The 13,267-nt window shown below is 38.2% G+C and overlaps 1 protein-coding gene across 1 annotated transcript; it reads right to left on the reverse strand.

Moving 5' to 3' along the window:
* Positions 1 to 378: 378 nt before the first annotated feature.
* Positions 379 to 8,264, reverse strand: kifbp (kinesin family binding protein). Its single transcript, XM_084391855.1, has 7 exons — positions 7,748 to 8,264; positions 7,498 to 7,596; positions 4,484 to 4,563; positions 4,210 to 4,393; positions 3,922 to 4,015; positions 1,699 to 1,811; positions 379 to 1,602 (listed from the first exon to the last, which is right to left on the reverse strand). The coding sequence occupies exons 1-7, from the start codon at positions 8,192 to 8,194 to the stop codon at positions 724 to 726; spliced, it is 1,896 nt and encodes a 631-aa protein (XP_084247981.1). The 5' UTR covers positions 8,195 to 8,264; the 3' UTR covers positions 379 to 723.
* Positions 8,265 to 13,267: the final 5,003 nt, after the last annotated feature.

The raw sequence follows: 13,267 nt of genomic DNA on the forward strand, positions 1-13,267 counted from the left end.
AGGAAATGCAATAAGTTTGGGTTATACTTTGCGGGTCAACCGCTGGTTACAACCGTTAATTACACAACTGACTCTTCTACAGTACGATTATCACCAAACAAGAATCACATGCGTGATAAAAAAAAGAAAAAAAAAGAATTAGATGTACATCAAACTTGACTGCAAAAAAATTCTCACCATCCTAATTTTGCTGCACAAACTCCTGTACTTTCAGGTACTTTCCTCTTTGCATTCAGCTGGATCATTTCCCAGCTATAAATTGCACAACCTTGGCTGCAACTAAACTAAGCCGGTTTTTGTGTACGTGTCTAAAATTATATAAACTGAAAATAAATATACTGTGAATAAGATTTTGACAGAATAAGACAAACTAAGAACTCTTTTTTGGCTTGTTTATTGGCATAAAATGCTTTAATATTAGTACAGTGTTATCTTTCATATTGGGCTTGCTAAACATACCAATCACAATATTAAAAAATAAAAAAATTGCACAGCATGAAACAAAATTGTACATAGTACTTTGAAAATAAATTAATGACTGTAAATCATGCAGTTACATCAGTTCACATCAACGTTTGCAAAGGCTGAACGAGTTTCTTACAAGGTGGTCCTGTGAAGGCTCAATAGATACATTTATGTGTGGCATGGAACAAGGAGTAGTGTGTAGTAGTCAGTTGTTAAAATGTATGCGTGGTGCCACAATACCGCGTTTTCAACAGCGTGTTAGTTGGAGGAGGCCATCGTGGATTTGATTCTGTTGATCTTCAGAGGAAGCAGGGAGACCATCTCCACACTCAGCTCTAGCTCGGTTTCAACTACATTCTTGGCTTCTGGATTCTCCTCGCAGTATTGCACTACGAACTTGTACGACTCCAGCGAGAGGCTGAGATTCTCCATTTGAGAAGCCGGGTTACTGGAAATAAGCTTGGACTGCAATCTGGCGACACGGAATTTGGCCACCAACGCCGGCCTCAGCAGGTCATCCTCGAGCTTTTCAGGAAACTTGCCCTCTGGTGAGCGGACGGAGTCGAGGAACATCTGATAATACTTAGTAGAGGAGGAACACAAGAGGTTAAACTTCTTTATGGTGTGCACGTCTGGCTGATCCTGCTTGTCGGCCACAGCTAGCTTCAGGTCCATCATCTCATAATAGGTTTCTGCAAGTTCAAACTGCAGCTGCCGGCAGATTAACAAATAGTACTGAGCATTCAAATCCTTGCAGACTGGTTCCAGCATGTCGACGCGACGTTTGTGCATCTTGCAGCGCCGTTCTAGGTCCTCTTCAAAGAAGGCCAGGACCTTGAAGAGAGCGCTATGGTCCTGCAAGATCTCAATGTGATCTGTCACGTGACCATCCATTTCGAAATACTCTTTGGCTTGAGCTACGTAGCCTTGACCCACCAGGAAGATGCCACGTGCTTCTTCAAATTCCAGCGGAAGCATGCTGCTTACTTTCTCTTCCAGGCTGCAAATAGAGTCGAAAGTATCGCTTGAACCAAAAAGGATGGCACTCTTTCTTCCCTTCTCTTTCTCTTCCTCTTCGTTCCGACGTGCTCTTTTCAGTTCTTCCTGCCGATCTGAGTCTAGTTCGCCGACGTTATCCTGTGCAGCAATGGAAATTGCTCAGATAAGTAAAAATAATAACTGTCAATTTGTGTACATAGGCTCTTGAAATGTAAAAAGAAAAAGGATGGCTACCTCAAGAAGTTTTTTCGCATCTTGCAGCAGATTAAGGCAATATTTGATCCAGCATCTAGCGATTTCGGCTCGCTTCTGCAACAGCTCTTCACGTTTTTCAAATTCAGCCTCACCTTTGGGAAGATTAATAATAATTGATTGTAAATTATCATATACTTAAATACAGAGCTACGTGTAAACATTTTAAATAAAATACAAAGTTCTGTCATGAAACTCTGGTGGCGCAGGCTAATAGGTCCTGAACTCAATCTGCTTGCAATCACTTCATTCTCTATAGGGCACAGCTGATTGGTTCCTATCGGTAGCCAATGAGCTCGCTGCTCAACCTTCAAATACTTGGGTAGCGTTGCCTTAGCAGTGCAGCGTGCTTTCAGAAACCCTCCACCTTCCCCAGCTCCACCTCTATAGATTTGCTACGGGTTATTCATGTACGCTATATTGTACAGCAGCAGCATGTCTCATTTGCTCACAGCAGTGTGTCATGTATGTATTGGCAGTAGCAAGCTTGCTCTGTAGTAGCAATAACCTACAGCAGCATAGCAGATCTATTCCACCACGACCAAACATATCAACATTGTCATACCCATTACCATACCAAACACTCAGAGAGTTGTCATGACAGAACTAAAGCGTTGTAAGAAAAAAAAGTATAGCAGGAAAATACTTTATTTGGGATTGTTTCTTGCGCTCACCTAGGTATTATATTTGATCAAAAAAACAGTAAAAACAGTATTATTGTGAAATACTATTACAATTTAAAATAACTTTTTAATATATTTTAAAATGTAATTTATTCCTGTGATGGCAAAGCTGAATTTTTCTTATTACTATCAATGTTGAAAACAGTTGTGCCGCTTAATATTTGAGGAAACTGTGAAACATTTGTTCAGGATCGCCTAAGGATATCATGAAATAGAAATATTTTGTAACATTATAAATGTCATCACTGTCACGTGGTTAATTTAATGCATCTTTACTGAAAAAAAAGAATTAATTTATTAAAAAATATATATACTGACCCCAAACTATTGAATGGTAGATTACATTATTAATTGGCTCAGTGTTTGTGCAACACTATTAGTCTCATGCTTCAAATGCAGCATTTTTAACACTTTCAAAAAAGTTTAGTATATATACAATATATAGTCTCTGGATAAAATTATGTGGTATCTCTAAGTTAGAGTTTATGTGTAGTTGGTCAAAGACTCTCTTGCTAAATATCACAGTGTGTAGGTTTGTACAACCTCCGGATGTCATGCAATGTATAACAACTGACAAGCATGACTGTTACAATAACAGACAGATTGTCTTAAATACCATTGTTTCAGTTATATTATGAGTGACACTAAGGCCTTCTGTGAACTGCCTAAAATAAGGGAGTTTTGTTTTCATTAATCAACCACCAATTAGCATTCAGTAAAGCAAATGGAAATAGGGATGCACCGAAATGAAAGTTCTGGGCCGAAGCCAAAAACATTCAAGATGCACTTGGCCGAAAACACTTTTTAAAAATGATTTATTTATTATTTTAAATTAGCTTTTTTGTAAACCTGTATTGATATTAGACTTTGTAATGAAATTCAATCATTTTAATGATACTGAATACATTTTTTTTTTCAAAAGCCAATAGTATATATATTATATATATTTACAGTATATTATTTATATATATTATATATACTGTTATTGAAAGCAACACACTAAAATTGGACAGGAAAAATATTAATATTAAATATCAATGTGTTATTCTTTCTTCAGTTCTATGCAACAGAATCAGATTTAACAGATTTCTTTTTGACCAATTATCCAAAATGATGAATAATCCTACAAAGATATTTATCAGAGCATGTGAACGAGATCAGTGAACGAGAGGGTAGCGTCATTTTAGCACAGCAGGGCTATTGCAAACAGAAACAACTATACTACTACATAGAAATGTCTTGTCGGAGCGTTATTTGGGACTTTGTTTTTCCGATGAGCCGTACATGAGCGGAGCGTCACACCCGCAGTGATAACGGCTGGAGCGAGAGTGAAACCTGAGCGCTGAACACTGAGGGACGGGGCAGCATATATTTTCAGCTGTTTGACTCTTTCGGCCAAAACCCGAAAATGCAATTTTCGGACGATACTTTTCGGCTGCTGAAATTTTAGTGCATCCCTAAATGGAAATGCAGGGAAATTCACAATATACAAGACTGAACAGTCAAACACCAAAAAACCCACTTTCTTTGGCAGCTGCCTCTGAGGGGATTTCTCCAGCAAGGGTAGCAATGACACTAGCCGCAGCCAAACAGTGACGAGCCTCCATGTACCGTGTCTGTGATACAGAGACAAGAGAGACATACCACATATATACAGGGAATTCCTCGGGCCTTGACCGCAGTCAAGATAAAATAACGTATGGTTGAATGATTAACACACAATGAAAAAAATCCACTGAGCTTGATCATAAACTTCATGGACTACACACTGTATCTTGTACTTGTTAATTACCGCAGGTAGTTACTTTACCTTGGTGATGTAGTACTGTGACAGTGTGGCTGCATTAATGGCCCACTCGAGCGGCACAAACTGCTTGTACTCCAGCTGCCTCTGTAGTGTACTGTGACAGTACTGTCCAGCTCTCTCATACTGCTGCAGATTCTTGTACACTTGAGCCAAGTAATACAGTGTGTGCGTATAAGCCATTTCAAACCTGTTGGCGCATAAGGGGATAGAGTGGAGTTAAAACATTTCTGGAACCACGATAATATTTTATAAAGCAGATTAGGGGGAGGGATGTTACCTTCTTGTCTTCTCTTGCTGGGATAATTCTTCTCCCTGTGGTACAAAAAAGTCTTGAAGATCCAGTGGTGGCTGACCATCCTAATATGCATAAAGGGAACAAATGTCAGCCCAAAACATCATCGTATTTTATTAGTAGTTTGTAGAGACTGCAGAGAGACAGAGTTAAAATAAATTATATTATAATTTTAAAAATCTTAGCTAATGCTGTAAACTATATGGGGAGCCCTTAATTACACATTATTTGTATTTTTACACAAATTGAGGTGCTATTTATTTTTAGATATAATAATAAATAAAAAAAAGTACTGTAAATTGCACATAAGATAGTATAAATGCAGGGGTGGGCAACTCTGTCCACTGAGATCCACTTTTTTCTTCTTTTCACTTTTCTGCTCCAACCCTGCCTTTGTAGGATGCATTCCAAGATAGGAAATCACCGACTGATTTTTGAAGGCAGCATTGATGTATCCTTCCCTGCCTTTGATATCCCACAATCCTATGCATTCCATTCTGTGACCATTAAGCTAAGAATATAAAGATGCCGTCTGAAAGTTGTGGTTGGTGGTCAGTTTGTGTGTAAATCAGGGATGGGCAACTCCTGGAGAGCCACTGACTGTCCTGCTGAGTTTAGCTCTAACCCTAATCAAACACAACTGAACAAGCTAATCTCTTGAAGATTATTAGAAAGTTACAGGCAAGTGAGTTTTTATCAGTGTTGGAGCTAAACTCTGTAGGACAGTTGCCCTCCAGGGCTGAAGTTGCCCATCCCTGGGTTTTTTTTTTTTTACCAATGTTTTCCACATTTGATGTAATTTCTAGTGAGAAATTAGTATTGTAGTAGTAATTGAATATTTGCTTAGTTATCATCAAAGCTCTCTCTATTTTGTTGTAGATCATTAAACCGTTATGGTGCCTCAGAAGCATGTCCGAAATTAGTTTTGTGAGGTACCTTCGTGCACAAATGCAAAATCATTGACTGATGGGGCAGAGAGGCAGCAAATAAGCTGACCAAGTAGCCGTTCACATATCGCGTCTAAAAACGCGTGGAAAGCGTGGCCACGCCGCTTCATAATATTGCCAGAGAATGTCTAATAAGGCGAGAAGTTTCACTCTCAGTACACTTCCGGCTTCTGAAATGGTTGCAGTTCCACTTTGATTCCATATGACGGCGCTCACAGGACAAGTGCAGAATGGAGGTCTATGGCAGTATACCCATCAAAATCCACTTTTCTCAGGATATAATTGTTTGTCTAGTAATTTGAATATTGTAATCGAAAGGAGATGCAAAGAAATTACACATTGCTGGGTGTTAGATTTTTTAGAGTCACTTATTTGCTTTAAAAAGTCTTTTAAAGTGTCAATGACGTCATACACATAGTACGACCAGAGATACTGCTTTACGGCAATCCTTCAGTCGCTTTGGTGCTTTCGCGCTCTGCACTTTCTTTTCTCTCCAGGCATCGGCAACACAGCTGACACACACAGGTAAATACACGTGCTAGACGAGTTTTTGTTTTGTTTGTTTCTGGTCCCGCTTCGGATGCCACGATGCCATCAAGCGGTATCTCTGGTCGTAATCAGTCCTTCACTGACCAATCAGCGTTCATTAGCAGAATGCTAGCGTGTTATGGGCAACAACAACTCAACCTGTAAGAAATCGAAAGGACATAAGTACTCGTTCATTCAATTTTCGACCTATAACCCATGTTGAACTTGCAAAACCTACTATCGAATCTGAGATTTCTCAACGGCAATCGGGTGAAAGAGACAAATTTAGCCGTCTAGCCCCATAGACTCCCATTCATTCTGCACTCATGGGCGATCGCCCCCAGTGGAACTCTGGTGGAACTACAACCAAAATTCGGTACAATAGGACTTAATAGGGAGTGGGCAGGCTCTCCGTAGACGGGCTCTGATATTGCCTTCTTTCCACAAGCGATTGCGCTCCAATGGCGTCTGTCGTTGCTATGCAACCATGAACTGCGCTCTCCATGATGACCATAGATATATAGTGTGTTTATATCTATGTGTAGGCGCGCGGTTAGCACGCTCATAATGGAAGCGACGCGAATGGGGTGCGGCGCACTCGTTTTTCCAAAAAAAAACAACATCTCAACTTTTCAGAATGCCACAAGCGCACAGCAGGTCATGTGACAAAACCCAACCGCTCAGCTACGGCCTTTCCGTAACAACGTCGAAAGCTCGGCCGAACAGCTGATCATAGCTGTACAAGCTGGCGGGTTTGTATTTCTCATCTCTATAAATATATCTAGTAGTAAAGCTAATGCAAGGGCTAGAAATCAATTAATCATTTGCTGATATAGCCTACTTCCTCGTCATCATGCGATGACAAGACCCCTGTTCAAAGATGGCGGCGGTTTTGACGCATGTTTAGAACCCCAAGGCGACATCTAGTGTATATATCTATGGCGCCTACATTTGAAATAACAAACTTGAGCGCGCAAAATACGCGATATGTGAACGGCCCCTAAGCTTTCGGATGCAGCAAAGGTCCTCAGGATTACTAGTAAGCTACAGGCATGGGAGTTTGATCAGGGTTGTTGGAGCTAAACTCGTCAGGAAAGTGGATCTCAAGGGCCAGAGTTGCCCAGGCCTGGCAGGCTGGCACATAGTCTATTCAATGCCATTTTGTAGTATAGTGTGAGTTGTTTTCATACTGAAAATTCCAAAAAGAATAAAGTACACTTAAAAAAATTAAATATGCATTAATTAACCGGAAAAAAAGAGAGAATGTTTAATGTTGTTGTCACCTTCTTTACATTTATGGAGGGGGAGGGGCCATCAGACTCTGATGTTAGATGACACATTTTTTTAATTATCTTATAAAATTCATACACTAGTAGTACACAGCGCATGTCATTTTGGACAAAACTCTCGTGTTTTTTAATTAAAAAGCAAACCATCAGACCATGCAAAAAGGACACGTCACAGTGACGTCACCCGGAACTCGCATCTGATGCCCAAAGAGAGTTGTTTGTGCCAGTCACACACCTCTTTCATGTAGAGCAAATACATTGATTCAGCAATCTCCAGAAATCCTTGAGCCTTTTCAATCTCATCTCTTCCCGCCCACAAAATGCCGAGCTGATTCTGTCAAAAAAAACACACACGCAAAAAAAAAAACACAATACGCATCAGAATACACCATGGCGCAGAAGTCAAAGAGTAAGCTACACTTCACATTTAGTCAACTATATGAAACTTTTAGAAGGAAATGCTCGGATACGCAGTGTATATTTACCCGGGCCTGTATAAACAGCGAGACATTCTCTCGTGTTGTTGTGCACTTGTCAATGAGTTTCATGCAGGTCATCAGATGCTCCTCTCCAGCTGAGAGCTCCTCAGTCTCTATGTGGTTTACGCCGAGATGGTACTGCACCACCGCGAGCCTCGCTACTCGCAGACCGGCTGGAGAGTCTCCAGCATACGCCTTCCCAAAATCATTCCCCGGTTCTCCATCCACCGTCTGGCTGGACTCACTATCCGCTCCATTGTCAACCTCGCCCTCCTCCTCGATTTGATTTTTTTTCAAAGAACAGTGGATTTCCTTCAACAGATCTCTAGCTTTGTATTTCGATCGGAAAGGGTTATTCTCAGGATCTTTTTTCGACTCTATTTCGGAGAGTTCATGGGCCAGGCGAAATTTCTCGCACACCGCCGTCCACTCTGCGCTCTGGTTGTCAGCCATGTTTTCCCCGAGCTATGACAAGTGTTCACCAGCAGAGGTCAGTGATGAAGCCGATACAACGAACTGGTTCTAGACAGTAGTCAAGAGGCGAAACTCAATAGAACGCTCCATAGCAACAGTTGCCCCCATGACGTGACGGCGCGGCCGCCATAATGGACTGAAAACTGAAGAAAAACGCCGAAAAATAATGGGAGTCAATGGCACTAACTTAACATAACTTAATTTTTTCTGGCCGTCATATCTAAATATGAAAACAATTTAAAATACATTAATGAGGATGACCGACGTTAAATGACAGAAAATATACGTCTATGTGTTGGTTATGCATGGCCTAATTACCCTTAGGAAAATAGTATTTTGGGACAAAATGGCTCTAGGATATTATAGAGGTATTACAGAACATAACATACTTCTGTGATTTTCTGTAATACCTCTATAATATTTTAAAGCTGCTATAGTATTTATATAGTAGTCTTATCGTACTTATATGTCCCAAATTACTATAGTATTCCTATAAGATTACTATAATATTTTGTCCCAAAATACTATAAGATTCCACTTTTTAGTAAGGGTATGTCCCCCACCGAATCGGCTTCATTAGCCTACCACTTACGGTTTGCAAAGATACAATTATAAAATTACGGCAAAACTTTAATCTATTAATATTTATGTTCTATTATGCATTTTCCTTGTTATATAACTAACAGAAATTCATGAAATAATATAGGCTATAGGCAGACACACAGTAATAAGATATAAGTAATAAGATATTTATTCAAAATGTTGATTTTGAAATTAGTGAACATCACCATATATATGATTTGGAAAAATAAATAAATAAATAAAATTATAAATGAACATTTCTAAAGACAGTTAATATTTTACATAGAATTTCGCAAAAATATTAACAACTTGTTTTTTCAGCATCTTCAGTGAAAGTGCTCACAGTGAACGTTTCAATGGGAAGAACAAAAACAATCTGTGAATGTCCTATTACAGGCGGAAAGGTACAAAAAAGATGTGCAATCTAGCAAGTGCACACATGAACTATAAACACCTACTAAAATGGATTTTGCCATTGACTGGCGCTAACGATTTCAGCAGCTTTCAGTCCATAATGGCGGACGCGCCTCCGCAGCGCCATCTACAGACTGTTACCCATAACACAACAGAGTTTCGCCTCTTGGGCTTCTATACTCTTTGAGTCGTGTCTAGATCTATTTTTTTACAGTCTATGGTCTAGATTAAAGTCACCATGAAATCATGAGTGAACAATTTTTTTTTAAAGGGTTAGTTCACTCAAAAATACTCACCCTCAAGCCATCCTAGATATATATGTCTTTCTTCTCTTTCAGCCAAACACAATAAATGTTATATTAAAAAAACATCCTGGCAATTTTAAGCTTTGTAATGGGAGTTAATGGTTGGCCTACCATGGTTTTTGAAGCCCAAAAAAGCGCATCCATCCATAATAAAAGTAATCCATAGAGCTCCAGGGGGTTAATAAAGTCCTTCTGAAGCAAAGCATGGATTTTTGTAAGAAAAATATCAATTTTTATAAATTTATACACTATAATCTCTGGCTTCCGTATGTTTTGTTTTGCTCTATCCTCTGCGTTCCGCATACATCATGTGTTTTGATTTCATGGTGACTAACTATTTATATTTTTTATTATTTTTTATTTTTATTTCATATTTATTCTGTTGTTATGTTGCTAACTATGGAGTGGTGCAGTGATGACATATTTTTGTAAGCCAACCCGGAAGTTATCATCACCCTCGACAAAAACTCAACTGGATTTTTCCTTTTGCATTATTGGAGAAAATAAGGTACACAAACATAAATAAAAAAATAAAAAATAAATGTGACAAACAAAAGCTTACGATTCTTACACATTTTGTTCATCGTGATAATCTTTACAAATTAACACAACTTTTACAGTCGGCAGAAGTTAAAAGCTCAACGTAGGCTATAAATGAACTACACCACGGTCGCATGACTTCAACGTCACCATCACTAAGCTTCCGACAACTCTTTCAGTCTTTCCCCTGAAAATTTGAGTTATAAGAGTTTGCAAAAGTGTGATGACGTTTCATGTCTCTGATAACCTCTGTAGTCCCTGATAACCTCTGTAGTCCCATTTAGCCACTTGTTAGCAACTGCCTTTTTACAAGACAAGCAAAAGCTTTAAATAAATAACAACAGGGTATTACTGATGTATTTAATAGAACTGGAAGTGTTAAAATGTTACCTCGTTTCTAGTTTTCATCCTACAAAAATACGTCATCCCTGCAACACTCTATTTTATTCTTATCATCAACTCTTGATGTGCACGCCTTGGTTCAGTCACCGTTGCTCTCTCTCTCTTCCAGACACTCTGGCGCTATCTACAGGTCAGTGTATGTCACTGACAAGCAAGCTTCTACTTCCTGTGAGTTGGCGGAAATGACAGGTGAATTATTTATACATGGGGCCTGTCCCAATACCCATACTTGTGGTCTTTGTACTTGATCACTTTCCTATTTATTTATATGACGCGTTTCCTGTATTTGGCCCAAGTGAAGTGTTCAATTAGGCATGAGGACCACAAGTGTGTGCAGAACTTCTAAATAAATGGGACACACTGCAAGTAATGTTTTTACAGAGCTTTATTTACACATTTTGATTTTCAATACTTTGCACTTTAAAATAATCTTTTAAGTATCTGATTAGTAGTCCCCATGTAACAGACGACACAATTTAATTGTGGTGCTTCTAATTAAGTGATAAAAAGTAGTTGCAAACGTTTTACAAAATCCACTTACTCATCTTTGGAAGCAGTATAGTGTGGATGCAGTGTGCATCATGGGCACTGAGCTTTGGCACTTATCTGATACAGTCTTGTGTGTGTATTGGGGCAGGCCTTAAGGTTTGCATCACAATGACATTGGAAAAAAACTGAAAGTGTGAGCTGTTATACAATAATACATTAACATCCCAAATATATATTAACATATAACAATACATGTGATATCCCTGCTGGCAGGTTTAATGCAAGACACTATACAAGTGAATAGGGTAAAAGAAAAAAAATAACGAATAGATATCACAATAAGTAAAAAATCACAGTACATTAGGACAATTGTCCTGTAATACAAGTTGTCTGAAAAGTTATGTTTAAAGATGCAAATGAGGCATTATCTGATTACATATGCACTCATTTGCATACATTTCCAGAACGGAAATCTGAACATTGGATAAGTCAGGTTCAAAATCGATTTAATTTTGTTAACATTTTAGAGGGGGATTGGATATCTCTTATTATCACTCTATAAATCAGGTAATGCTGTCAAACGCCAGAAAAAAAATCATCATGTTTATAGGCATAAAATATTTTATAAATCAGGTGACAAACCCCTCTAAAACCTTCAGAATATAGATAGGAATAATCCTGGAAAGTTTGGTGTATGTAAGAGCTACTGAAGTGGAGATTTTTGACTTGAATGCGGCAAAACTGTTTTGTAAATTAAATCTATAAATGCTAATGGTTAAAGCATAATAACATTAATGCTTAAATGTTTTTTTTGGACTGTCAAAATTGACCAGACAGTTGACGGCACCCATTGACTTCCATATAAAAAAAAAAAATACGAGTGCTGTCAACTTTCTGGCTACCATCAATCTTTTTTTCAAGGAAAAACATTTAAATAAATCATTTTAGTGATCAAAGATGAATTTTAAGGGATAAAATTATTGACCACGGGGGGACTTTAAAGGGATACTCCACTTTTTTCGGAAATATGCTCATTTTACATTTTCTATTTTGTGTTCAACAGAAGAAATAAACTCACGCAGGTTTGGAACAACATGAGGGTGAGTAAATGATGACAGCATTTTCATTTTTGGGTGAACTATCCCTTTCTAAAATTGAAAGAGATTACAAAGTATATTACAACTTGGCACTAATTGAAATTAGCATGTGGCAATTATACCTGCCTGTGTGGTTGCCACTTTTTGAATATTTGGCTGGTCAGTCAACAAACACCAAAGTGCAGCAGCAGCTGTTGGGTTTACCTTGTTGGTGTCAGTGTTGTGCAAGTTACTTCCAAACTGTAATACATTATACATTACTTGTTACTGTTATTTAAAAGTAATTCTTTACCTTACAATATTACTGTCTCAGAATTGTAATGCATTACATTACTCCAGTATTACTTTTGAGTTACTTTCACCAAAATAACTACAGAAGTAGAACTTAACATTCTAAAATGACTAGGGCTATCATCACTAGGGTAATCACAACACACCCCTTCCAACTCCCAGAGTTATCCTTCCCGTCCAGATCCAAAGCTACCACATCTTTAAATTACTATTAGTATTATTTGAAATTAACGTTATAAAATAGGTACCTACACCACAAAACTAGTTAAGAATAAATTCTTTAAAATTGGGCAATTCCAGCGTTATGGACGTGACATTTGCAGTAAAAACTTGAAATATAAATTCTCCGAAAATGCATTTAATACCAATATATTGAAACGTCTGTTTATATATCCATAGGCTATAATAAAGGAGTCCAGACATTAGAAAAATATCAGTCTACTCTACACACGTGCGTTTTATATTTAATATGAGGGAAATAAACATGCGTGACACAAAAAATCTTTAACTTTTAGGTAGCAAAATATTTTTTAGTAATTCTGTGAATTACACTAAGCAAACCAAAATACTACCCACCGGATGAAGGAGGGTTGGCTCTCCACAGAACATAATATATTCATTTTATTTTATTTTTCGTGTTCGCATTTATGAGGAAAAAACGATGTTACGGACGTGTCAGTTCCCGGTTACGGACATGACCGCTCTGTAAGCGGCACTAAAAGACTGCTTTAAAACTTTCACAGAGACCTCAAACAGAAAGCACAAATCCTTTCTTTAAAGTGAATTTATTAATTTTAATCAATGTTTCATCAACCAGTTGCCTGGATTTAATAAATAAGAAGTAAATATAGTAGACAAGAGATACTCAGGACACGGAGGCGCCGGCACGTGAACCTGGAGCTTGTCTAATAAATGAACCGAAACTCAGCGCC

Source organism: Rutilus rutilus, assembly GCF_951802725.1.
Source record: "Rutilus rutilus genome assembly, chromosome: 20".
Lineage (NCBI taxonomy): Eukaryota > Metazoa > Chordata > Actinopteri > Cypriniformes > Leuciscidae > Rutilus > Rutilus rutilus.

What these genes read in the sequence shown, in the direction of transcription:
- kifbp (XM_084391855.1), bottom strand. Translation starts at nt 8,194, where the DNA reads ATGGCTGACAACCAGAGCGCAGAGTGGACGGCGGTGTGCGAGAAATTT. An exon ending in CGCTGTTTATACAGGCCCGG is followed by an intron (nt 7,597 to 7,747) that starts GTAAATATACAC and finishes TTTTTTTGACAG; the next exon opens with AATCAGCTCGGCATTTTGTG. An exon ending in ATTTGCTCTACATGAAAGAG is followed by an intron (nt 4,564 to 7,497) that starts GTGTGTGACTGG and finishes TATGCATATTAG; the next exon opens with GATGGTCAGCCACCACTGGA.